This window comes from Staurois parvus, unplaced genomic scaffold (genome assembly GCF_062004578.1).
Source record: "Staurois parvus isolate SC_StPar_1 unplaced genomic scaffold, SC_StPar_1.0 ptg000210l, whole genome shotgun sequence".
Lineage (NCBI taxonomy): Eukaryota > Metazoa > Chordata > Amphibia > Anura > Ranidae > Staurois > Staurois parvus.
In genome coordinates, this window is record NW_028318006.1 from 3,259,335 (window position 1) to 3,287,080 (window position 27,746).

At 41.9% G+C, this 27,746-nt stretch overlaps 1 protein-coding gene across 15 annotated transcripts in view; it reads left to right on the forward strand.

The window, feature by feature from the left end:
- The window catches only part of PRG4 (proteoglycan 4), a 124,204-nt gene that overhangs the window by 51,867 nt on the left and 44,591 nt on the right, over positions 1–27,746 (forward strand). For 12 of the 15 annotated variants that reach the window (XM_089678831.1, XM_089678833.1, XM_089678832.1 and 9 more), the window contains 6 exons: positions 6,618–6,725; positions 17,729–17,833; positions 18,588–18,698; positions 19,059–19,148; positions 19,572–19,676; positions 26,282–26,383. In XM_089678831.1, the coding sequence (XP_089534957.1) occupies positions 6,618–6,725; positions 17,729–17,833; positions 18,588–18,698; positions 19,059–19,148; positions 19,572–19,676; positions 26,282–26,383 (621 nt within the window). The remainder of the gene's footprint in view (positions 1–6,617; positions 6,726–17,728; positions 17,834–18,587; positions 18,699–19,058; positions 19,149–19,571; positions 19,677–26,281; positions 26,384–27,746) is intronic. The other 3 variants (XM_089678834.1, XM_089678840.1, XM_089678843.1) reach the window with 3 other exon arrangements.

Consider the following 27,746-nt stretch of genomic DNA (forward strand, 5'->3'; position numbering starts at 1 on the left):
TTATAAAATTTTGCAAATAAATATTTTTTCTTCTTCCCTGATATGCGCTGATGAGGCTGCACTGATGGGTGCTGATGTGGAGGCACTGATGAGGCTGCAATGATAGGAGGCACAGATGGGCACTGATAAGCTGCACTGATGGGGCTGCACTGATAATCAGGGCACTGAAGATCAGTGCCCTGATTATCAGTGTAAATGTGTCCTGTCACAGGATTGCCGGTTATCGCCTTCCCTTTGATCACACAGTGACAGTACATGAGGAAAGGGAATGCCGATAATCAGCATTTGTTTAAATGTGATCAGCTGTGATTGGACACAACTGATCACATGGTAAAGCAGCCCGCCGAGGACATTTATCCGGCCCGCCGGGTGTTTTGTAATATTTGTCATCCCCCTGCGTACTTTCACGGCGGCATCCCCTGCGTAATTTCACTTTCATTCCACCAGCACCGCCACACTTGACTGGCTCTCCCTCTTCTTCCCTCAGCTCCCTCACCTGCCTCTCGGCTCCGTCTCGGCTCTACCCCCAGTGATATTCCTGTGTGCTGGGGATGTAGATCCGGCGAGTAAATGATAGAGGGGTGGTGTCTGTAATCTCTGGAGGGGCTGCCTGCAGTTCTCCCGTGCTGGGCAGTGACAGACAGCCGAGGAGAAGGACACTGATCAGACTGCATTGATGGACACTGGTGAGGCAGCATTAATGGACACTGAGCATACTACATTGATGGGCATTGGTGAGGCTGCATTAATGGGCACTGAGCCTACTGCATTGATGGGCATTGGTGAGGCTGCATTAATGGACACTGATCAGACTGCATTGATGGGAACTGATCAGACTGCATTGATGGGAACTGATCAGACTGCATTGATGGGCACTGGTAAGGCTACATTGAAGGGCACTGATCAGACTGCATTGATGGGCATTGGTGAGGCTGCATTAATGGACACTGATCAGACTGCATTGATGGGCACTGATCAGACTACATTGATGGACACTGGTGAGGCAGCATTAATGGACACTGAGCATACTGCATTGATGGGCATTGGTGAGGCTGCATTAATGAACACTGAGCATACTGCATTGATGGGCATTGGTGAGGCTGCATTAATGGACACTGATCAGACTGCATTGATGGGCATTGGTGAGGCTGCATTAATGGACACTGATCAGACTGCATTGATGGGCACTGATCAGACTGCATTGATGGGCACTGGTGAGGCTGCATTGATGGACACTGATCAGACTGCATTGATGGGCATCGGTGAGGCTGCATTGATGGGCACTGATCAGATTGCATTGATGGGCACTGGTGAGGCTGCATTGATGGGCACTGATCAGACTACATTGATGGACACTGGTGAGGCAGCATTAATGGACACTGAGCATACTGCATTGATGGGCATTGGTGAGGCTGCATTAATGGACACTGAGCATACTGCATTGATGGGCATTGGTGAGGCTGCATTAATGGACACTGATCAGACTGCATTGATGGGCATTGGTGAGGCTGCATTAATGGACACTGATCAGACTGCATTGATGGGCACTGATCAGACTGCATTGATGGGCACTGGTGAGGCTGCATTGATGGACACTGATCAGACTGCATTGATGGGCATTGGTGAGGCTGCATTGATGGGCACTGATCAGACTGCATTGATGGGCGCTGGTGAGGCTGCATTGATGGGCACTGATCAGACTGCATTGTTGGGCACTGGTGAGGCTGCATTGATGGGCACTGGTGACACTGTATTGATGGGCACTGATCAGACTGCATTGATGGGCACTGATCAGACTGAATTGATGGGCATTGGTGAGACTGCATTGTTGGGCACTGGTGAGGCTGCATTTATGGGCACTGGTGAGGCTGCATTGATGGGCACTGATCAGACTGCATTGATGGGCACTGATCAGACTGCATTGATGGGCCTATATATATAGTCCAGATATAGTCTGGCCCTCCAACGGTCTGAGGGACAGTGAACTGGCCCCCTGTTTAAAAATTTGAGGACCTCTGTTGTAAAGAGTCCCTGTGATTAGCTCTTTACCTCGATCTGTGATTAGCTGTGTCCAAAGGACTCAGCGATCACAGAACATGCTTGATGCATGCCCCATGGGTGTGCAGGGGGGCGGATTTCTGGGAGGACGTCTAGAGATGCCTATCCAGAACTAGATGACCGTACTGTAGCCGTCTTTCAGCTATAGCATGGTCGGCCACTGGTTAAAACTACTAAAAGAGACTACTCCATGTAGTCCACTCTATGGTTGGACCATCATAAACTGCATCTTTTGGAACAAATGTGAGTTTTAGCTGTGATGGTCTCCTACAAGTAACTAGACGTGTTTCTCCCATGGGTCTAATGTTTGCTCACATATATAGGGTACGTTATCTTTGTGCCTGAAACACTACAAATACTCTTAGAGCTGAAGTCTGAGCACAAAAATTTTAATTCAAATACTTTATGTGCAGCAAATGTTTTTGCAAACCTAGATATTACCTTGTAAATGTAACAGTAACATCATCGCTGTACTGTACATAGCCTGTGCAGACAGCAGAACTGTGGGAAGGACTGGAAGCCCCACCCACTACAGACTGCCTACAGGAACTACAGGAGGGGCAGAGACAAGGCCTGTTACTCTGCATCGCATATTATGACAGACTTACCTGAAAACAAATCCTTCCAGTAGTTCGCTGTCAAGGGGCCCGGCACTTCCGTCTTTCCCCACTCTTCCTTCGTGATTCATGGGCCACGCATAAGTACAGGAGTCACAGCTGCACCACAGAGTTCAGATTGGTTGGCACAGTCCATTCCAAGCCCGGGGCATATGAGCCGGTGATGTCTCCTAAACAGTGTCTCGTGACTTTACTACCACTTTGAGAAAGAGAGCACCAGTGACCAGTCTTTATTAAAGGAAGCTTCTGCAGAGATGTAAAGGTTCACACCTGGTTATCGCACAGATCAAGAAGAAATACCCAAAATATGCCAAGATTCAAGAAAGAATACACATGTCTACTTTAGAAGATAATCGTCTAACCCGGAGTTCAGCTTTAAAGAAGTATTTCATTTAATTACCTTTAAAGAGTAGACACAATAGGGTTGATTTACTAAAACTGGAGAGTGCAAAATCTGGTGCCGTTCTGCAAAGAAGCCGAAGATGAAGTTAGAAGCTGATTGGCTACCATGCACAACTGCACCAAAATTTTAAACTCTCCAGTTTTAGTAATTGAACCCCAATATATTCCTGTATAATAATATTCCCAGCGCTTGGAATCACTGCAAACTAACTCTAAATAATAATGGCCATATCAATAGAAATCAATCTTCAAATTTTCTTTCGTGCCATGATCAAAATATATGTTTTAAATTGTCACCAGAAAATTAGACCCTCATAAACCAATGGATTATATCAGGTATGTGTAATTATAAAAATGGCCACCAGGTGACAAGTCCCCTCTCTCATCAATGGATACTGGTGGTGAACCTCTTAGGGTCTGGGCTGCTACCATTCTGGTATGGCCTTAAGGTTGTTTCCACACATAGACTTGGAATGATATGAAAGGGGAGTGCCTGATGTCCAAGATAATGCAAATTTGATGGTAGATTAAAAGGCATGTATTGAGAATAACGACAAGTACATCAAGCCAACGCTATTGGGAGAAAATACTCTCCTTTCTTCAGGGCTATTGAACAAGTACAAAAAATATAAATAAAAACAGATATATGGGAAAAAAAACCCAAATATATATATAAATGTTGATTATGTAAAAGCAAAAATACAAACAGGTCCAAGATGAAATGTGTTGTTTTGTGTTCTTCATCACCAATTTTATTAAAAATTGTATTGCAGGTAAAAAAGGCAATCCAAAAAGTACTCCTAGTAAATTAAAGATGGTAGAATCGCAACTTTAAGTCATGCTGATGCAACTTCCAGTTTCATCATTATTTGTATTATTGGCAGCACAGTGGCTAAATGGTTAGCACTTCCACCTGGCAGTACTAGGGTCGTTGGTTTGAGTCCCAACCATGGCACCACCTGCCTGGAGTTTGCATGTTCTCCCTGTGCCTGCGTGGGTTTCCTACGGGTACTCCGGTTTCCTCCCACACCGCAAAGACATGCTGATAGGTGAATTGGATCCTGTCTAAATTGGCCCTAGTATGTGTATGTATGAATGTGAGTTAGGGACCTTAGATTGTACACCCCTTGAGGGTCAGGGACTGATGTGAATGTACAATATATATGTAAAGCGCTGTGTAAATTGACAGCGCTATATAAGTACCTGAAATAAATAAATAAATAATCCTGTAGACTTTTGTAAAGGAAAGTGATGTCAGTAAGCTTCCTTAAAGTGACACCTGGTGGACATTTTTTAGAATTACACATATCTGATGTGACCCATTGGTTTACGGGAATCTAGTTTTCTGGTGAGATTTTAAAAAAATCTTTTGATCCCTGCACAGAAGTTCATTTGAATCACTAAATCAGAGATTTAGTGACTACGTTGGCAGGAACCTATTTCACCAATACCTTGCACCAGATTCTTTAGTGTACTCCAGTAATTTTTACTTCCTAGCCATTGCCTCCTATTTCTTTGCTCCTCTAGGTGGATTGCTTTAGATATTTTCACTGAAATGAGCCCTTTAAGGACAGAGGTCCAGCTCCTCCTTGTAGTTAGGCCTTTTATACTGTTTCCTCACAAAACTGAAGCATGAGGGTTGGATGCCTGGTTATATGGGGTTGATTTAACATTTTTTATTTTGCCAGTGTCCAAACCTCCTATACGTAGGAGTGTAATCCACATGTCCAAGACTTACTACATTTTTGTGTCCCTCGATGGATTTCTAGAAACAGATTTTAAGTACATCAATCTTGTTTTTTTAGTTTTGGATAGAAAATGAAAGACTTAGACCCTTTCCCAAGTTGCTATTTCTGTCTGTGTCATTGCTGGAGAGATTTGCTGCTGTATTTGTCCTGGTGACCCTTGTTACTGAGACATAAAGTGAAGATACATCCACAATTTTTGAGTTGTCACCAGAGTGAAAAGTGACACCTGTTCCTGTAACAACTTAAAAATCCTGGTATTTTTAAAGTGGTACTAAACATAGAAGATTTTCACCCTAACCACTTGCGCGGTCATGCAACGCTGCACCCAAATGAAATTTGTGTTCTTTTTTTTTTCCCACAAAAAGAGCTTTCTTTCAGTGGTATTTGATTGCATTTGTGTTTTTTAAAAAAAAACAATATTTTTGATATTTTGCTATAAAACATGTCCAGTAAAAAAATGTAAAAAAATCCAATTTCGTCATAAATTTACGCCAAAATTCATTCCGTTACATGTTTTTGCCAAAAAAAAATCCCAATACGTGTAAATTCATTGGTTTACGTGAAAGTTATAGCGTTTACAATGGCGGTATATATACTGGGATTTTTTATTTATTTTTACTAGTAATGGTGGCGATCAGCAACTTATAGTGGGACTGTGGCGGGCATTCTGACACTGGAGGGAACTGACTTGGTGTCACTGACATCCCCAGTGACACCAATACAGTGATCAGTGCTAATAAAAAGCACTGAAACTGTACTAATGGCACTGGGCAGGAAGGGTTTAACATGTGGGGTGATGAAAGGGTTAACTGTGTGCTGCTTTACACTGTGTCCTGTGTTAGTGCTTTACTGTGAAGCACTAACACAGGACACAATGTAAAGCGGCACACAGCACACAGTTAACCCTTTGATTGCCTCACATGTTAACCCCTTCCTTCCCAGTGCCATTAGTACAGTGTCAGTGCTTTTTATTAGCACTGATCATTGTATTGGTGTCACTGGGGATGTCAGTGACACCAAGTCAGTTCCCCCCCCAGTGTCAGAAAGTCAGCTGCAGTCCCGCTATAAGTCGCTGATCGCCGCCATTACTAGTAAACATTAAAAAAAAGCCCAGTATATATACCGCCATTTGTAAATGCTATAACTGTCACGTAAACCAATTAATTTACATGTATTGGGATTTTTTTTAGCAAAGACATGTAGCAGAATAAATTTATGATGGAATTTGATTTTTTCAATTTTTTTACTGGACATGTTTAATAGCAAAATGTCAAAAATATATATTTTTTTTCTCAAAATTGACGGTCTTTTTTTTATAGCGCAAAAAATAAAAACTGCACAGGCAATCAAATACCACTGAAAGAAAGCTCTATTCATGGGAAAAGAAGACGTAAATTTCATTTGGGTGCAGTGCTGCATGACCGCACAATTGTCTATTAAAGTAACGTAAAAAATGGCCTGGTTAGGAACAGGGGTAAATCCTCCGGAGGGCAAGTGGTAAAAGAAAGATGCCGATTTCAAAATACTGCAAATGACTTTTGAAATCATGAAATTATATAAACATGTTAATGCTCCAATGAGATATTATTTACTAGATCTGCATATACTTTAATTACGTTATGTTAGCAATTCTGTGCTTAAAGCACTACTGTTTTGGCTGGATTAAGTTTTTGACATTTGTATAAAAACATCTGCTGTTAGGTTAAATATTATTATAGCTGTTTGTAATTATTGTACCAGCTGCGATGATCTACATATTTAAACTGCAACTTTACAAAATGTATAATTACAGAGAAAAATAAAAAACCTAAAGATAAAGATGATGAACCAAAGAAACCTAACTCTCCGAAGACTAGAGAAGGTGATGATGATCCTGATAATCCTGAAACCCCTCCAAAAGGTATGCACTGTAATATCGTCTAACAGAATAAAGTGTTCTTGATCACAGTCTTTGTAAAATGCGTCTGTGCCTCTTGACCTACATCTATGTTATGCATTCTCAGGGAGCAGTTTTAGTGATGGGTGCGCTGCCAGATTCCACAGAAGCGCAGGTGTGCCACAGGTTTTTGGTACATGGCATGATCTGTGAATAGGGAAGAGGATCTTCAGAATCATCAAATCCTCCCCATTCACAGATTGCATTACAAGAAGGAGAGCAATGAGAGATCATTGGAGAAGGAGGGGGCAGGTCCTTGTCTGGAACTTTTTTCATAGCAGCTCAGCTCAAATCTATGAACTGCCTGTGCATTAGAAGATCAGTCCAGGAAGAGGACAGAGCATCCCTTCCTGCTGTTAACATGCCTGCACAGCATGGGACATACTTCATTACAATGAAGTTAGGTCATTAAAGCTAAAAAAAAAACAAAAAAAGGATAAACTTGTAACCAAGTTAAAAAGAAAAGCTAAACATCGGCTTTTGTTGCGATGCTGATCTTTGTGTTGGTTGTCGCTGGATTACGGTATATCCAGGGGAAGACTGACAACTCATGGAGCCCCCCGTGGCAATAGGGGATCATGGGGCCCCTGTGTCCTTGCCCAAACTCAAAAAAGCCTATGAAAAAGGTACCAGGGGCATCTCATGGGCCCCCTACTGACCCCGGGCCCTCAGGCAGTGCCCGAGTTTCCAAATGGTCAGTCCGCCCCTGGGTATATCCCTGTTGTATTAAATTCCTCCTGAATTGTCTCAGTTGAGAATTTCTGTGGTGTCTGAACAGATCCAATTGTATCATATGGCCTTCTTATAGATGATAGTTTCTTTTATGTGCCTAGAAGAAAAAAATTGTCATACCTGAAGTACATAGAATGGTTTGTGGGATTTCTATTGATGGATGTTGACAAGCTAGTTTCATTAATATGTATTGAATTGTCCAGGATAAGGGCGGAACACCAGCACTACAGCAGGAGAAAAGCATATAGGGCACGTGTAGCTATATATCAGATGTTATATCTAATATTGTGTGCAAAATGACCCACATGACTCTATGTCAGGGACATGGGTGAAACCCTTGCTGCAGTTCTGTGACACCAATCAGCAGGGATATCTGTATAGTAATTCTAAAGCAAAATCAACACCAACACTGTCAGGGCTTACTATGATGTCTTTTCAAATCACAATTTACACACAGACATGAATTATTCATCACCAGTGACTAAGCAGTGGGCTTAGTCTGAGATTCAGTCAGAAAACAGTCAGAGCCACAAGACAGACAGTTCATTCTGTGCTGTCTCTTTAGCTAACCAGGGTGTTCAGGAAAACTATTCATACCTAATAACTCAGGTTAACTAGAAAAGCTACAATTTCTGGGGAAATTGTGTGAAGTGTTCTTGCTTGCTCACACACCTGGGTTCCTATGGCAACTCACTCTACAGCAAGGGCAGAGAAGAGCGGTTAAAAACAAACTGCTCCAACTTGCTCACTTCACTGGCAGTTGCCATCTTCAAACGGTTGTAGTTTAAAAACTATAAATCCTACATCGAAGAGCTTTATATTGTGAGAATCACAAGACCCAGACCTGATGCATAGTATGTCTCTGAAATATTAAAAATGAAGGCACAGTCGCAGTTTAGAAATTTCCCTTCAAATTTGAGGTGGCTAGAGTGGAGTTTCAATGAATGTCAATGGGCAGCGTGAGTTGCAAAGAAACGGTTATATTGTGAAAACTATCAGGACTATGGCTTAGCCGTGGACATTTTTAGTGGCAGCAGGGATAGTTGAACGTTTTGATATACGATTTGTGTAGTTGGGCTTGAAAATGAGGGAGTGATGGCAGTTTAGAAATCATGTCCTGATTTTTCATCTCACACTCTAGCTTTTGTCAGCTCCCACTCTAGTTTTGAACATTCCGCCATTCATTCCTATGGGACCAAGTTCACCACAAAAACGCCAATATTTCGTGAACCATTCAGCGAAACGTTCCACAAAGTAATAGCACACTAATCCGCAACAAACCGAACGTTTCGGTATATTTCTGTCTATGTAGTGTAAAAACTGTGGGAGGAGTTAGGGTGGTAAATTTGGCTATAATAATAAGAATATATATGTGAGATAACAGTAAGTGGTCTTGCCATGCAAGAACACTTAAAAGTGCAAGCTTTCAGGATGGCTTAGATCCCTGTATCAGGCTCAGGGGAGGACTGACCATTTGGAAACTCGGGCACTGCCCGAGGGCCCAGGATCAGTAGGGGGCCCCATGAGATGCCCCTGGTACCTTTTTCATAGGCTTTTTTGAGTTTGGGCAAGGACACAGGGGCCCCATGATCCCCTATTGCCCAGGGGCCCCATGAGTTGTCAGTCCGCCCCTGGTCAGGCTTTATAAATGTTATTGCATCTTTAATAACTTAAGTTAGCCAATAGAGTGTATTGCTTAAATTCCAAAAGTAAAAAAAAAATCATATATTTATTTGAAGACCAACATGTTAAACTGCCTTCCTGCCAAGGCCAGTTTTCAGTGCTATCAGAGTTTAAATGAATTACATGCAACACTGTACCTAAATGAGGAACAAAGTCCCAAGATTTTGAAGAAATGTCTGGTTTTTCTTAGTTTCTGTTATAAAACATTGCAAATAAATAAACAAACGTTCTTCATAAATTTAGACCAAAATGTATTTTGCTGCATTTCATTGATAAAAAAAACCCCAAATAGGTCTATAATATTTAGTCTGTGTAATTTTTATAAGGGGTGATTTACTAAAGACAAATACACTTTGCTCTTTGCAAATGCAGTTACACTCGTTTTCCCCAGAGCTTAGTGAGTGTGGTGAAGCTTCATTTTGTAAAGAATACCCAATCAGGTGCAAGGAAAGTGGTAAAAAAACGAATTTTGCTTGCACTTGATTGTATGATGGAAATCAGCAGAGCTTCACCGCATTCACTAAGCTCCGGGGAAACTGAGAGCAACTACACTTGCAAAGTGCACAGTCTATTTACTTTTAGTAAATCAACCCTATAGGGTTTACAGACCATGATATATATATATATATATACAGTGAGGAACAGAAGTATTTGAACACCCTGCGATTTTGCAAGTTCTCCTACTTGGAAATCATGGAGGGGTCTGAAATTCACATTGTAGGTGCATTCCCACTCCGAGAGGCAGAATTTGAAAAAAAAATTCAGGAAATCACATTGTATGATTTTTAAAGAATTTATTTGTCTTGCACTGCTGAACATAAGTATTTGAATACCTCAGAAAATCAGTGTTAATATTTGGTACAGAAGCCTTTGCTTGCAAAAAGGTCAAACATTTCCTGTAGTTCATGACCAGGTTTGCACACACTGCAACAGGGATTTTGGCCCACTCCTCCACACAGATCTCCTCTAGATCTGTCAGGTTTCGGGGCTGTCGCTGAGCAACTGGCTAGGCCACTCCAGAACCTTGATATGCTTCTTACGGAGCCACTCCTTGGTTATCCTGGCTGTGTGCTTCAGGTCGTTGTCATGTTGGAAGACCCACCCAGCCACGACCCATCTTCAATGCTCTGACTGAGTGAAGGAGGTTGTTGCTCAAAATCTCACAATAAATGGCCCCATTCATCCTCTCCTTAATACAGTGCAGTCGTCCTGTCCCCTTCGCAGAAAAGCACCCCCAAAGCATGATGTTACAACCCCCATGCTTCACAGTAGGGATGGTGTTCTTGGGATGCAATTCATCCTTCTTTTTCCTCCAAATATGACGAGTGAAGTTTAGACCAAAAAGTTCTACTTTGGTCTCATCTGACCACATGACTTTCTCCCATGCCTCTCTCCCATGCCTCCTTTGGATCATCCTGATGGTTATTGGCAAACTTCAGACGGGCCTGGACATGTGATGACTTGAACAGGGGAACCTTCCGTGCAATGCATGATTTGAAACCATGACGACGTAGTGTTCTACCGACAGTGACCTTTGAAACTGTGGTCCCAGCTCTCTTCATGTCATTGACCAGCACCTCCCTTGTAGTTCAGGGCTGATTCCTCACCTTTCTTATCATCAGTGATATCCCATGAGGTGAGATCTTGCATGGAGCCCCAGTCCGAGGGAGACTGACAGTCGTCTTTAGCCTCTTCCATTTTCTAACAATTGCTCCACCAGTTGATCTATTTTCACCAAGCTGCTTGGCAATTGCCCCGTAGCCCTTTCCAACCTTGTGGAGGTCCACAATTTTTTCTCTGGTGTCTTTTGACAGCTCTTTGGTCTTGCCCATGGAAGTAGTTGGCGTCTGACTGACTGTGGGGTGGACAGGTGTCTTTAAAGAGCTCAGACAGGTGCTACCCTTCTTCCTCTCCTCTGAGCTACCCACCATCATCCTTGGGGATTTCAACATCCCTGTCAACCTCGACAACCCGGACACAGCCCGTCTCCTCCACTTAACCTCCTCCTTTACACTTGCACAGTGCATACAATCCACCACCCACTCCGACGGTAATATCCTTGATCTCGTCTTCTCCAACCGCTGTGCTCCCCACAACCTCACTAACACCCCCTTCCCTCTCTCTGACCACAACCTGATCACCTTCTCTATCTCCTCGTCCTCCAACGCCTACCCCTCCAAATGTCACACTACTACCAGCCGTAACCTCCGCAACCTTAACCCTGCCTCCCTCCACTCTGCAGCTGATCAACTCCACGACCGCATCCTCCCCCTGTCCTGCCCCGACTTGGCTATGACCGCCTACAACAACGCGCTCTCAACAGCCCTTGACTCACTAGCGCCTTTAACCACACGCAACATCAGACCCCGACCGCTCCAGCCCTGGCAGACTGATCACACCAAAACCCTCAAACGACACAGTCGTGCCCTGGAGCGACTATGGCGCAAAACCAAATCCCAACAAGCCTTCACCCGCTACAAATCTGCCTTCCACACCTACACCTCCTCCCTCCATGCTGCCAAACAGGCCTACTTCTTGACCCTCATCAAGGCCCTCTCCTCCAATCCTCGCCGACTCTTCTCCGCCTTCAACTCTCTACTCTCTCCACCCCCACCTCCACCCAGCACCTCACTCACTGCCCTTGAGATTGCCAATCACTTCAAAAACAAGATTGACACAATTCGCAAGGACATTGCCGCAACTCACACGCCCTCTCAACCCTTCCCCTCTCACACAGCTACCCCCTTATCCCCCCTTCCCCTCGACACAACCCGCAGGGACTTCATCGCTGCTCATACTCTCTCCAACCCCCTTCACCCTCACTCAGCTCCTCCCTCATCACCCCTCTCCCACGGCCCCACCACTGCTCTGACCTCCTCTTCCACCCCACCCTACATTCCTCATACTGAAGCTCCCCCAACACTCCGCACCTTAGACCTTACTACCATCGAGGAAGTCTCCAAGATCCTCTCTGATGCCCGCCTCACCACCTGCCCCCTTGACCCTATCCCCTCACAACTCCTACGACCTCCTTCCCCCTCCATCCTACGCTCCCTCACCCATATCTTCAATCTCTCCCTCTCCTCCGGCACTTTCCCCTCCCCTCTGAAACATGCACACATCACCCCCATACTTAAAAAGCCCTCCCTGGACCCTAATGACCCGAACAACCTCAGACCAATCTCCCTGCTCCCATTTACATCTAAACTCCTCGAGCGCCTAGTCTACACCCGCCTATGCTCTCACCTCAACGACAACAACCTCCTCGATCCCTTACAGTCCGGCTTCCGTCCCCTACACTCCACTGAAACTGCCTTACTCAAACTCTCCAACGACCTGCTAACCGCCAAAGCTAATGGCCACTATTCTGTGCTCCTACTCCTTGACCTCTCTGCGGCCTTCGACACAGTCGACCACCCCCTCCTCCTCAAAAAACTACACTCCCTCGGCCTCAGAGATTCTGCTCTCTCCTGGCTCTCATCCTACCTGTCACAACGCTCCTTCAGCGTTACCTATAATGCTACCACCTCCCCCTCACTCCCCCTCTCTGTTGGGGTCCCTCAAGGCTCTGTCCTCAGGCCCCTTCTCTTCTCCATCTATACCTCCTCCCTTGGCCAACTCATACACTCTCACGGCTTCAACTACCACCTCTAGGCTGACGACACACAAATCTATCTCTCAACCCCCCACCTCACCCCCTTGGTCTCAGCCCGAATCACACACCTACTGAGCGACATATCAGACTGGATGTCACTCAATTTCCTTAAATTGAACCTCTCCAAAACTGAGTTTCTTGTCTTCCCCCCAGCCCGGACACCCCCCCCCATTGACTTCTCCATCACATCCAACAACGCTACCATCAAACCCGCCCTGCAGGCCAGAGTACTTGGTGTCATTCTCGACTCCAACCTATCCTTTCAACCCCAAGTCCAATCTTTAACAAACTCGTGCAGACTCCACCTCCGCAACATCGCCAAAATACGCATGTTCCTAACCCCAGAAACCACTAAACAGCTCATCCACTCCCTCATCATATCACGACTCGACTACTGCAACTCCCTCCTCACTGGCCTGCCTCGCCGCTGGCTATCCCCGCTTCAGTCGATCCTGAATACAGCTGCCAGACTCATTCACCTTTCCAACCGCTCTGTCTCTGCCACCCCCCTCTGCCAATCCCTCCACTGGCTTCCGATTGCGCAACGGATCAAATTCAAAATCCTAACGCTGACGTACAAAGCTGTCCACCATACTGCCCCGAACTACATCACTGACCTAATATCCAAGTACCGCCCAGCACGCACACTCCGCTCCTCACAAGACCTCCTTCTCTCTAGTTCCCTGGTCTCCTCCTCCCATGCCCGCCTCCAGGACTTCTCCAGGGTGTCACCCATCCTCTGGAACTCCCTGCCCCAACCCATCAGATTATCACCTACTCTCCTCTCCTTTAGGCGCACCCTGAAAACCCACCTCTTCAGGGAAGCTTACCCCACCCCCTGCTAACCTGCCGACCTCCTCCACTCTTCCTACCACTCCATCCCCCACAGCTATCTCCTCCTGTGCCACCATCCCCTCCCTCCTAGATTGTAAGCTCGAAAGAGCAGGGCCCTCAATCCCCTCATGTTTTGCATTGTATTGGTATTGTTCTGTCACATGTTCTGTCCCCCTTTGTAATGTACAGCGCTGAGCGAACTACTGGCGCTTTATAAATACTGTATAATAATAATAATACTACGTTAGATTAATGAGTGGAGTAGAGGTGGACTTCTTAAAGGCACAGTAATAGGTCTTTGAGAGCCAGAATTCTGGCTGTTTCTTAGGTGTTCAAATACTTATGTTCAGCAGTGCAAGACAAATACATTCTTTAAAAATCATACAATGTGATTTCCTGAAACCCCTCCATGGTTTCTAAGTGGGAGAACTTGCAAAAGTGCAGGGTGTTCAAATATTTCTGTTCCTCACTGTATATATATAAAAATTGACCAGTCCTGATGTTCTGGCTGCTTATCTCATTTCTTGAGGCCCTGAAAAGCCATGACAGTAGAGATACCCCCAAAATGTAGACTTCCCAAGGTATTTAGTAAGAGGCATGGTGAGCTTTTTGAAATTGTAATTTTTTTGCTATACTTTTTATGAAAAATTATGAAAATCAATAAAATCCACAAAATTATAAGTTTAACAAGCTTTTCTCACACACAGCATAGGCATAATTACAATTACACCCTAAAACACATTATGTTAATTCTCCGGAGTATGAGAATACCACATACTGTATGTTTTGTGCAGCCTAGACTCACAGAGGGGCCCAAAATCCAATGAGCATCTTTAGGCTTTCAAGGGGCATAATTTATGCATCAAATTGCCTGATTACCTATAATATTTCTTGAGACCCTTGAGTCTTGAGTCCCTGAAGTGCCAGGACAGGAGAAGCAGAAGCACCCACAAACTGGCCACACTGTGGAAAGCAAACACCCCAAGGTGTTTTCTGAAAAGCAGAGTGAGTCTTTTGAAAATGTAATTTTTGCCACAAGTTTTTGGAAAATGCTGAAAAAAATGAAAATGTATTTTTTTCTACAAAGTTGTCAACTAATAAGATATTGCCAAAACTGGTGTGGTGATGATCAGGAACACTGTTGATTTCATACAATGGTCTGGTGACACTGGTACTGTTTGTAGAAGCAGTCTGCATGCCTAGGTGCTTGACTTTATAAACCTGTGGTCATGGAGGTGATTGGAACACCCGAATCCAATGATTTGGAAGGATTCCGCAATACTTTTGGCAATATAGTGTATTTTTAGTTAGTCTTTTTTATACATTAAGATATATAGTGTGACTTCAAAAATGGGGCACATTATAAGGATAAGGGGAACATGTTTACCATGTAACATAACCACTATATTGCCAAAAGTATTGGTACACCCCTTCAAATCATTGGATTCAGGTGTTCCAATCACCTCCAAGACCACAGGTGTATAAAATCAAGCACCAAGGCATGCAGACTGCTTCTACAAACATTTGTGAAAGATTCGGTCGCTCGCATGAGCTCAGTGAATTCAAATGTGGTACCGTGAAAGGTTGCCACCTGTGCAATAAGTCCATCTATGAAATTTCCTTGCTAATAAATATTCCTTGATCATCTGTTAGTGGTATTATAACAAAGTGGAAGCAACTGGGAACAACAGCAACTCAGCCATGCGCACAGTGCACAGAAGTTGCCAACTGTCTGCAGAGTCAATAGCTAAAGACCTCCAAAATTTGTGTGGTCTTCAGATTAGCACAACAACAGTGCATAGAGAGCTTCATGGAATGAGTTTCCATGGCCAAGCAGCTTCATCCAAGCCTTACATCACCAAGTGGGATGCATAGCGTTGGATGGAGTGGCGTAAAGCACGCTGTTCTCTGGAGTGACAAAGCATGCTTCTCTGTCTGGCAATCTGCTGGATGTGTCTGGGTTTGGCAGTTGCCAGGAGAACAGTACTTGGCTGACTGTATTGTGTCAAGTGTAAAGTTTGGTGGAGGGGGATTATGGTGTGGGGTTGTTTTTCAGAGGTTGGGCTTGGCCGCTTAGTTCCAGTGAAGGGAACTCTTAAGGCGTCAGCATACCAAGATATTTTGGACAATTTCATGCTCCCAACTTTGTGAGAACAGTTTGGGGATGGCCCCTTTCTGTTCCAAAATGACCAGTGCACAAAGTAAGGTCCATAAAGATATAGATGAGCGAGTTTGGGGTGGAGGAACTTGACTGGCCTGCAAAGAGCCCTGACCTCAACCCGATAGAACACCTCTGGAATGAACTAGAGCGGAGACTGTGAGCCAGGCCTTCTCGTTCAACATCAGTGCCTAATTTCACGAATGTGCTTCTGGAAGAATATTCAAACATTCCCATAGGCACACTCGTAAACCTTGTGGAAAGCCTTCCCAGAAGAGTTGAAGCTGTATAACTGCAAAGGGTGTCCAAATCAACATTTAACCCTACGGACTAAGACTGGGATGCCATTAAAGTTAATGTGCATGTAAAGGAAATTGAATATATATATTGTGACTGTCTGTCACCCCCCCCCCCCCATTGGGAGATTCCATCAGAGAACTACTTCCTTGCTGCTGGCACACAGGACCAAGGTATTATAGCTGGGCATCACACCCAAGACTAGGCAACACTAGCATAGGTGCAAAACTGGAACTACTTTATTGAACAGAAATACAGGTTTTTATACACTTCAGAAATAGGGGCAGTCCCTTCATGAACAATAAAACAAATATTAAACATTGGGATAAACATCCCCACTGATTATGTAAGAGCTTGATCACATTATCCTTAACAGTGCAAATGGTAAACAGTATAGCCAACAGCTAACAGTGATCTAATTAATAGTAAGCTAATCAACAGCTAGCAACTAACATGTAACAATGCCCACCCCAGACAGTCTGGCACCTCCAACCTTGAATACACAAAGTACATTACACATGCTGTCTTTCAGGGGTTTGCTTTCACTTGTATGATCATCATAAGACAAAACTCCAACAGTCTAAAAAAGTGGAATTCATCTATCTTCAAAAATGTCTTGAGGGAGATTGTTGATAAATATTTCTGTCCCAAGTGGAGGAACTTCTCCAACACAGTCTGCAGGAGGGCCCCGTGTTTCCTCTGAACATTAACATGTCTTAGATTATTATTACACCTTTCCATCCACTCCAGAATGCAAGTTTTATTGTATTTACTCAGAGAATTAAACCCAAGCCTCACTCTCAGCATTCATTATCCATCATCACAGACTTTAGCTCAGCTCTTTTCCATGATCTGATTGGTAGAAGCAGACAAAATCACCAGTCTCCTCCATGGGCCATAATCAGTGGTTAGAAGGCTAGCCCCTAGTCCCCTCCAAAAGCCCCTGACCCAGCTGGGTCCGTGACACAGGCACAGTTTTTTTGTTTTTAATTATATTTTATTTATAAAAATAACAAACATGTTGTGCTTATGTGCTCTGTGCAATGGTCCTGTCCTGTCCCTTTCCCTTGCTGAGTGCCCTCATTGTAAGCCAATTGCTCTGGTGGCACTCCTGCGTGCTCATTCCTGAGTCAGCTCTGTCTGTTCATAAGACACACAGAGCGTGGCTCAGTCCTGCCTCCTGCTCCCTCTTCACTGGCTGTGATTGACAGCACCAGAAGCCAATGGCTCTTGCTGCCATGTCTGAGTCAATGAGGAGAGAAAGCCAAGAGAGCCTTTGCTCTTGTGCACATCACTGGTTTGAAATTGGGCTTAGGTAAGTATAAGGTGGGGTTGGGGAGGAGTTGCTTGCAGAAGGTTTTTTACCTTAACGCATAGAATGCATTAAGGTAAAAAAACCTTCTGCTTTAGAACCACTTTAACTTAGCCAATAAAGCGTATTATTTTAATTTCACACTATATATTATTAAATAGTTATTAAAAAATGATTTAATAAAAAAATTAAAAAAAACTGGAAACTGTATTTTCCCTTAAACTTGTTTTGAGTGCCAAAAATATTGGCATTGTGCTCACTTCACTGAAAACTAACATAATGAAAATTAATTTCAGAGCCAAGTCAGAGAAACCCTAATGATAAAGGTAATAAAGAACCCAAAGGCCCAACATCTAAGGAAAGAGGAGAGGATGCTGAAGGGCCAGACAAAAATCCCAAAGGTGTGAAGATTAAACTTACATTTGTAAACTTACAAATGTAAACTGACCTTTGCTTTTAAGGTTGAATTTTTTTTTTTTTTTTTTTTTATAAATTATGATAAAACAGTGTGAGCTCAAAAGACTGCACACTATAAGGATAAGGGAAGTATTTTTACTTGAAACAATATAGGAAAGTGTGTATGTTGTATTTTTTAAATGTATATTTTGAATATTTTTTTCTTATAGTACATTGGGTAACATAATACAATACATTGACTGTAGCTAATCAACTTCTAGAATAATGAATTGTAAGATTTCTTATAAGCTTTGTGATTAACTGGTATTATAGGAAAAAAAAATATTTTACATTTATGCAGAAAATATGTATGGATAACTCATTAAATTCTGGCACACATTCATATACAGTACATGCTGTATGCAGTATGTAGTAACAGTCTTCAGTTCCAAAAATGTTTTGCTTAGTGTTTATAATTGCTCAATATAAACCATACATTTTTTTAAAGATTTGTATTTCTTTTAATCAGATAAATCAGAAAAAGTCAATAGAGTGTATTGTTTAAATTCCAAACGAAATACAAAAGAAAACTAAAAATAAGTTAGCAAAAATGATTTCATTAAAAAATAAACTAAAACAAAATTATGAAAACTTCAGTAGTTTCCCTTTATCTTGTTTTATGTTTTTTTTTTGTTTTTTTTTTGCTATTAGTGCTGTGTTTACCTCACTGAAAACTAACGTGCAGATAATTATTTGCAGAGCCAAATCAGAGAAACCCTAATGATAAAGGTGACAAACCAAATAAACCCAAAGATCCATCATCTAAGAAAAGAGGAGATGATACTGAAGGGTCAGACGAAAATCCCAAAGGTGTAAAGATTAAACATACATTTGTAAACTTACAAATGTAAACTTAAATTTGTTTTGTTGTTCAGTTTATTTTGATTTAATTTTTTTAAAGATACAGTGTAGGGGACACATTATAAGGGAAAGGAGAGCATTTTTACTCTGAAACATTAGAGCAAGGTTTATAAATTATTTTAAACTTTTATTTTGAATATTTTTTTCTTATCATACATTGGGTAATAACATATGCAAGCTTTATGGTTGACTGTTTTATTATAAGGAAAAGGAAATTTTACATTTATGCAGTAGTATCACATATTATATTTGCACATCTTAGAAAATTAATAATCATGCTAAGTTAAAGCATACAATGATTATTATTAGAACCAGATCAGGATGACAAAGATGGAAAACCCAAAAAGCCCATTGTAAAAGATGGTGATGACCCTGAAGATCCAGATTCACTTCCAAAAGGTATTTCATTCCTATGGTTTAAAAACAATTGTAGATCATTTTTTGGGCTTGTGTATGACGGCATTTGCTTGAATCAGTACCGCTTTTCTCACCAATAAGTATGCAAAAGCAACCTAAATCCCCCCTCCCGAAAAAAAGTTTCAACCACCAGTTCTCCACAGACATGTCATGGTTGTAAAAGCATTGTGTCAAATTCATGTTAAAGGCAGGTACATGAATTTGGTCCACACTGTGCCACTTATAGAATGACACAAAATCTGTCTGCACCAGTCATTAAGTCAATAAAGTCAATAAAGAGCTTTAGCATTTGTTTTCACTTTGTTTAACATCTTGCCTTTTGTTTTGTGTGCAATTTAATATGTGCGCAGTATATTATTTTAGTATTGAATTTTTTGTAACTATGTATTACCATTAAACTTACAGATCCAAATCAGGAAAGCCCTGATGACAAAGATGGTAAACCAAGAAAGCCAAAAAACCCAAAAGATGGTGATGATGGTCCTGACGATCCAGGAAAAAAACCAGGAGGTTAATTCTTTTTCTTCTGTTGTTTTATTTTGGTCTTTATTGAACCTCTTTACCAGTTTAACAGCTTTCCAACCACCCTATAGCAGAAATACTGCTACAGGGCAGCACAGGTTCACAAAATCAGATATATATAAGTGATTTTGCATTTCCGGGTAGTGGGCACGTGCAGCTGTCAATCAGTCCTGACCGGTGATTACTCATCGGCACCCAGTGTTTGCCGAGCATCTCTGACGGGGAGGAGAACTGCTTGTAAACAAAACAATTCTCCTCCCTGTCAGCTCGTGCACACTGCTTTGGATGGCTCTGCACAGCCATGCAAAGTAATGTGCTTACAGTGAAGCACACAGACACAGCACATAGTAAAACATCACACAGCACACAGTTAACCCTTTGATTGCCCCTCGTGTTAACCCCTTCCTGCCCAGTGCCATTAGTACACTGTCAGTGCTTTTTTTTAGCACTGATCACTGTATTGTGTTACTGGGGATGTTAATGACACCAAGTCAGTTCCCCCCAGTGTCAGAATGCCTGCCGCAGTCCCGCAGTTCTGCTATAAGTCGCTGATCACCACCATTACTAGTAAAAATAAAAAAAAAATCCCAGTATATATACCACCATTTGTAAATGCTGTAACTTTCACATAAACCAATTAATTTACAAATATTGGGATTTTTTTTAGCAAAGACATGTAGCAGAATACATTTTGGCCTAAATTTATGACGAAATTAGATTTTTTGCATTTTTTTACTGGACATGTTTAATAGCAAAAAGTCCAAAGAATTGTTTTTTTTGGTGCAGAGAGAATTATTACCTTCAGCAGTCTGGAGTGGCAATGAGATCAAAGTTTGCCCAATGCCTTGCAAACATTTTGTCACAGATAACAAATGCCAGTATATATACCACCATTTGTAAATTTCTATAACTTTCACATAAACCAATTAATTTACAAATATTGGGATTTTTTTTAGCAAAGACGTAGCAGAATACATTTTGGCCTAATTTATGATGAAATTAGATTTTTTGCATTTTTTTACTGGACATGTTTAATAGCAAAAAGTCAAAAAAATTTTTTTTTTTGGTGCAGAGAGAATTATTACCTTCAGCAGTCTGGAGTGGCAATGAGATCAAAGTTTTCCCAATGCCTTGCAAACATTTTGTCACAGATAACAAATGCCAGTATCCTATGTAACAGATGTGAACCAAAAATGTGTGGGCTTACACAGAGAACACCAGGCGCAAGTATAGTATAAAATAATGGAATTTATTAAAGATACAATAAGTAGATAATAATATAAATGTACTGTACCTGCAATATGCTGAAACCCCATAAACCAAAACCAGTGAACTAGTGAGAAAGAGTGCTAACAATGAACAAGCTACCTAAACCAGCTGAGAAACTATATACAGAGAGAAGCATATGGCTGAAAAGTGTAGTCAGTTTTAGATCCAGGATATCAGGCATAGGTGGCAGGGAGCAAGCCAGGACAGAGAGAGTGTACATGGGAACAGGAACAAGCAGGAAGGTGAAGATCAGGAACAGGGTCAGGATCAGGAACAGAGTACAGGAACAAGGTTCATAGATCAGGGGCACATGGGCAGAACACCATGGTGGGGGGGAGTAGCTCAGGAAGGACTAAATATCATCCCAGCAACCAGGCTCAGGTGATGAAAAATTACTAAGAGCTGCTGGCTGCTGGAAGACACCTGCTCGTGGACACTGGAACTAAAAACTGCAGGTCTGGGAGCAGGGGTGGACTGACAACTCATGGGGCCCCCGGGCAATAGGGGATCATGGGGCCCCTTTGTCCTCACGCACATGCCAACCACACCCAAAAAAGTCTATGAAAATGCCTATGAAAGGTACCAGGGGCATCTCATGGGGCCCCCTACTGACCCTGGGCCCTCGGGCAGTGCCCGAGAGCCCGAGTGGTCAGTCCGTCCCTGTCTGGGAGCCACAGTGCCACCAGCAGGTGAACCCATTCCTGACATCTTTTTATGGAGTTTGAGGACTCTTGTGTCTTTAGAAATAAGAGATCTGAATTGCTACTATACAAAAGATTTATTGATGACCTCTTCATTATTTGGAAACAGAGACTGCTCTGTATTCCTTCTTAATTCAGTTAAATGGAAATTACAAGAATGTTAAATTATCATATAATTATAGTAGGGAAGCATCAATTTTCTAGACCTTAAAGAATATGTAAACCCAGCATTTCATATTCCTGATACATGCCTGCTGTATCATGTATAAAAAGCATCCATTTTTCTCTTTGTATTGCTTTGTATTGCTTCCTTTGTGTGAAATACCTAATGTCCCTGCCAGTACCTCTGCTTTCCTATCAAAAACTGACCACACTAGGTAGGAGAGCACAGAGTGGTCATTTCTCTAGTTGTGCTGAGAACTCAGCCTGCTCTCCTCCAATGATTAGACTTGTCCTGACACTACCTCCATGCACAGCCATTCACTGGAAAGATCAGTGTGCTGAGAACAAAAGGTATGTGATCACTTATAAGAAAAAAGGTATAATCTTTTGTATGTCTATAATGTTTTGCCTTTTATTTCTATTTTAAAATGAATGGGTTTTTTTTTACAAGATGAGGGTTCACATGTACTTTAACATACGGAGGCAAGGATCCCAAGTTAACACGATGGTGTTTTTCAAAGAAACATATAGAAATAGTTACAGTATCTGTCGATTAACAGTGGACATCATTCTATTTGGCTGAGAAAAATCCCAAAGGGTCAAATAATGCGGGTCCTCTTTTCTTGTACAAAATATTGTGCAAGTGCAGGGGATTTCTTAACCCAAGCAAAAGTGTTAAAGGACAGATTTGTCAAGAAAGGTTATCTAGGTGAAAATATTGTCCTGTAGGTTTTTAATACCCCTAAAGAACTGATGTTTGAAACTAGGGAACAGTGGGATCATAAGGATGATGTCCACCAATGGAGTTTTATTACTGGTGTCAATGATCAATATCGAGAGACTGAGGCCATATTTAATAAATATTGATATATTTTCCTAAGAGATCAAGTATTGGACCCACTCGTGCCCAAAACACCAAATATTGTATGCAGAAAAGCCGTTATTGTTGGCAATAAGATGAAACACAATTGTGGTGGATCTACTGAAAAGAAAATGGACCTTTTTGTATTATAAAAGGTTTGACGCCTGTGGTAGGGGTAAGGACTTAAGACTAAAAAACGTACGCAGAGTACAAAAGAACCTTTTGCTCTATTCAGAGAGGCATGACATAGTGATATACAAGATTTTATTTCATGTGAAACTACCACTACAATGTCTGTGAGTACTACAGTACATTGGTCGCATGAAAAGTCTTTTGAATAAGTGTAATTCAGAACATATTTATAATATTGAAATTGGGTATAAAAACCACAGTGTGTTGTTATATTATATAGACATGCATAACAAGAACATGAGTTCTTTACAGTTTTGAGGGATAGAAAATGCTAGATTCCACTGAAGAGCTGTAATCAGGTTGACAAGTATCTAACAAAAAGAAACCAGATGGATTTATAACATGGATACTCTACTCCCTAAGGGTTTAAATGTAAAATTTATTAATTCATTCAATATTGAAAAGAGAGAAGGAATATGATTATTTAAAGCGGGACTTCACTCTAAGGCTCCGTTCACACATAGGTATTTTGAATTGCAGGCAGCATTGCCGCGATTCTGCCCATGATTGCACAACACAATTTTCGGATGCGATTCATGTTAATGGCACTTAAAAAATGCAGTGCGATTGTCATGCTGCAGTCACGGCAAACCACATTGCATGAAGCATGTCACCCAAAAAGGAGAACTTCATGGAGTACGGTTTGCTGCAATTGCAGCACAATTTATCACACAACCTTCATGCCATTAAAATAAATGGAATCTGAAAATCACGCTGTGCGATTTGCCATGTTAGCAGAGCATTTTGAAATCACGGGAAGAATCATGGTGATGCTGCCTGCGCTTCAAAGTACCTTTGTGTGAATGAAGCTCAAAGGAGAAGTTCTGCTTTATGTCCTCCGCCCAAACACTTTTGGGCATTTTTTATGGGGGGGAGGGGCGGGTATCTAACAAAGGTTCACACTATGAATTGCCTATGAATTTCATGCACTAATTTTAGAAACGCACAGCTACTGAATTGCATCATACTTTTGTTTCATGAGATCCGCTGCAGGCAAATGCACTACGTTTGCAACCATTATTTGGGGTGTCACTAACATTGAACTGACAACCGCAGCATATTGCAAGGACATTATGTTTTGAGCGTGGAGCAGAAATCGCACAGGGATTGTGGTTTTCCAGAACTGTGTTCTAGTGTGAATATGGGGCAAAGCCATTGGCTATACATGTAAGGCATCTGTCTTCTTCATAATTATATATAAGCATATATATTTCAGATTAAACATATTTACGGCCCATCAATTTTCACCTGCTAGGAAAAAAAAATATTAGGTCCCCTTCCATGAGCCTTATTTTTTCAGAGATGACAGGTGTCTGAGTATTGATGCAATTTGATGAGCTGGATTTTAGAAATTGATCATAATGGTTGAATAGGGCTCCATTTGCACGTACATCCAAGTGCGATCACCACAGCAAAAGTGCATCCAGCCACCTTCACCACAGCCAAAGTGCATCCAAAGACAGTGACAGTGTGTCCTTCCAATGATACCATCAATGCAGGGACATTTTGTTCTTTCATTGACACAACTGATGCAGGGGCATCTTTTTTTATTTTACTGGAACCACCAATACAGGTTAAATCAGGGGTGGGCAAACTTTTTGACTTGAGGGCCGCAATGGGTTCATATATTGGACCCGGGGGCTGGACCAAGAGTAGATGAATGATGTGTATGTGTCATCCATAGTAAGTATAGTAATATTCCCCCATAGTAGGCATAGTAATTAATCCCCCATATAGTAATTCATCCCCCATAGTAATTAATCCCCCATAGTAATTCATCCCCCATAGTAATTCATCCCCCATATAGTAATTCATCCCCCATATAGTAATTCATCCCCCATAGTAATTCATCCCCCATAGTAATTAATCCCCCATATAGTAATTCATCCCCCATAGTAATTCATCCCCCATATAGTAATTCATCCCCCATATAGTAATTCATCCCCCCTATAGTAATTCATCCCCCATAGTAATTCATCCCCCATATAGTAATTCATCCCCCATAGTAATTCATCCCCCATATAGTAATTCACCCCCCATAGTAATTCATCCCCCATAGTAATTCATCCCCCATATAGTAATTCATCCCCCATAGTAATTCATCCCCCATAGTAATTCATCCCCCATAGTAATTAATCCCCCATATAGTAATTCATCCCCCATAGTAATTCATCCCCCATATAGTAATTCATCCCCCCTATAGTAATTCATCCCCCATAGTAATTCATCCCCCATATAGTAATTCACCCCCCCTATAGTAATTCATTCCCCACATTAATTCATCCCCCATATTAAGTCCCCCCTATGGTAATTCATCCCCCATATAGTAATTCATCCCCCCTATAGTAATTCATTCCCCATAGTAATTCATCCCCCATATAGTAATTCATCCCCCATATAGTAATTCATCCCCCATAGTAATTCATCCCCCATAGTAATTCATCCCCCATATAGTAATTCATCCCCCATAGTAATTCATCCCCCATATAGTAATTCATCCCCCATAGTAATTCATCCCCCTACAGTAATTCATCTCCCATAGTAATTCATCCCCCATATAGTAATTCATCCCCCATAGTAATTCATCCCCCCCTATAGTAATTCATTCCTCATATTAATTCATCCCCCATATTAAGTCCCCCCTGTGTCAATTCACTTACCTTTGCTCCGCGCGTTCCTCTCGCCGTGTTCCCGCGCCGTTCCGGTGTAGCATGAAAATCTGTCTCCTATGAGGAGCTGTCCCCCTCGACGTATCTGCGCATGTGCCAGTTTCAGGCATTAGCAGCCGATCGGCGATCTCCGGCACATGCGCAGATACGTCGAGGGGGACAGATCCTCATAGGAGACAGATTTTCATGCTACACCGGTCTTCAGGGCGGACTGTGAGAGGAGCCTAGCGGGAGCCTTGCTCCGCGGGCCGGATTAAAAGGTCCGCCGGGCTGTATACGGCCCGCGGGCCGTAGTTTGCCCATTGCTGGGTTAAATTCTACCTTACAGTGACACCACCAGCACAGGGACATTTTTTTCCCCACACTGATGCCAGGGTGTAACTTTCTGTGTCACTGTTACCCCATATTTTACTACATGGTAAAATAATACATATGATTCAGTGTGCCGTGCTGCATGCCACACTTTATTCCTATCTCCAATGCCCCCCTTGGGGGGGCGCAGTTTGGCATCTTCGCCCAGGGCACTGAATGGCCTTGTCCCAGCACTGCATATAGATATAAAGTAAAAACTGTTTTGCAACAATATATATTAATTTTTCTAAAATAACATAAGGAATACAGATCTGTTTCTGTGAATACTGCATATATTGTAAAGTTTTTACTTCCACTTAAAAATCTTGTCCATTTGACTGTAGTGAGATCAAAGGATATAACTCTTCTATTGCATTTCTTCACCAGAGGGATCGCCGACATCTCCCGAAGATGCAGATGATAAACCTGAAAAAACAAAGACATCTAAGGTTATTGAAAACACAGAGGAAGAAACAGAACAGACTGAAGGTAAGAACATCATACTGTGTTTAAAGTAAAACTTTCCACTGACAAAATTATGTAAAGCTGTAATGGTAATAAAGGATAGGAATCCTGCGGGGTTTGCACACACCAATATCTTAAACCCGGGTCACACCTGTGCAGTGTATTTATATTGAACTCTATATAACATGCATTTTAGGTGTGTTTTACATGAATGTGCCCTATACTCTGTCAGGGAGTAAAATAAAAAAAATACAGGTTTTAAGTATAAGCAGCTGCTGCAACCTCCAAAAACCAGCAATTATGGCTAAATGCCAAGCCATTCTGACAGGAAAATCTTCCTGCCAAATCTTGCTGCCAATTCCTGCTTCTATTAGGCAGTAAGGGAACTAGTCATAAGGATGGGTAAGTAAGAATGTGTGGGGTCAGAAAAAGTTGAATGGCCTAGGGTTCGGCCATAATGGGAGGCTTTTTTTTATCACCGTATTAAAGCATTTTGCATGATATGGAGAGTTTATGGGTTAGTTAGAAAGTTTTTTCTCATTCCACTTTGGAGATGGGTGAAGGTAGGGCTGTTTCCTATTTTTCATATAATTGGGAGGTTGTGTTGAGGTTTTGGACTAACATTATGCATAAAGAGTGGAGAACATGTGCTCTGGTGGTTTTGAAGTAATATAGAGAATTTCAGGCTGTGTCAGTGAGGTCTGTGTACTGCGGAACTTGGGTGAACATTAATATAGATGTTTCTGAGTTGTCCATAGGTAAACCACAGACTTTTGTGCTAAGAGGGTAATTTTCATAGGTCTAAGAGAGAAATGAGGAAATTGTCTTAGCTTTGGGCAGAAAGTTCTTTTTTAACCTAGAATTTACTGTATTGGAGATAAACAGGAAAAGTTGGGTTGTCTAATAAAGGAGTTTATGGGCTTGGAATAGAGGTGAGAGGGTGGGTCTTATTACAGTTTTTGATGGTGTTTTATACAAATATTATGTTAGTCAGCCTGTTTGTCAAAGTACAGAGGAAAGGTTCATTATGCTGTTTTGCAAGGAACAGGGGATGCTTCAAACTCTATCTCCAAACATTGTGCTTTGTGTTCATGGCAAAACCCATCTAGGATTCATGATAGCACAAAAACCTTTAAATATGTTTCAAAATAAGACACACTGTCTCCTCCATTTCATTCCCTCTTGTCAAGGTCTTATAGTTAGGTCTAAATTTCAATGAAATTCCAGATGGAATTGGAAGTTATTGGCAGAGCTGGCAAAAGAAAGAATGTTAGAGTTGAATCGGTGTGGCCAGAAATAGATACAGACATTTTAATAAGATGTCCATTTCACGCACGATGTTCCAGTGTTTGACAGTAGATGATGATAGTTGAAGGAGTATAGCATT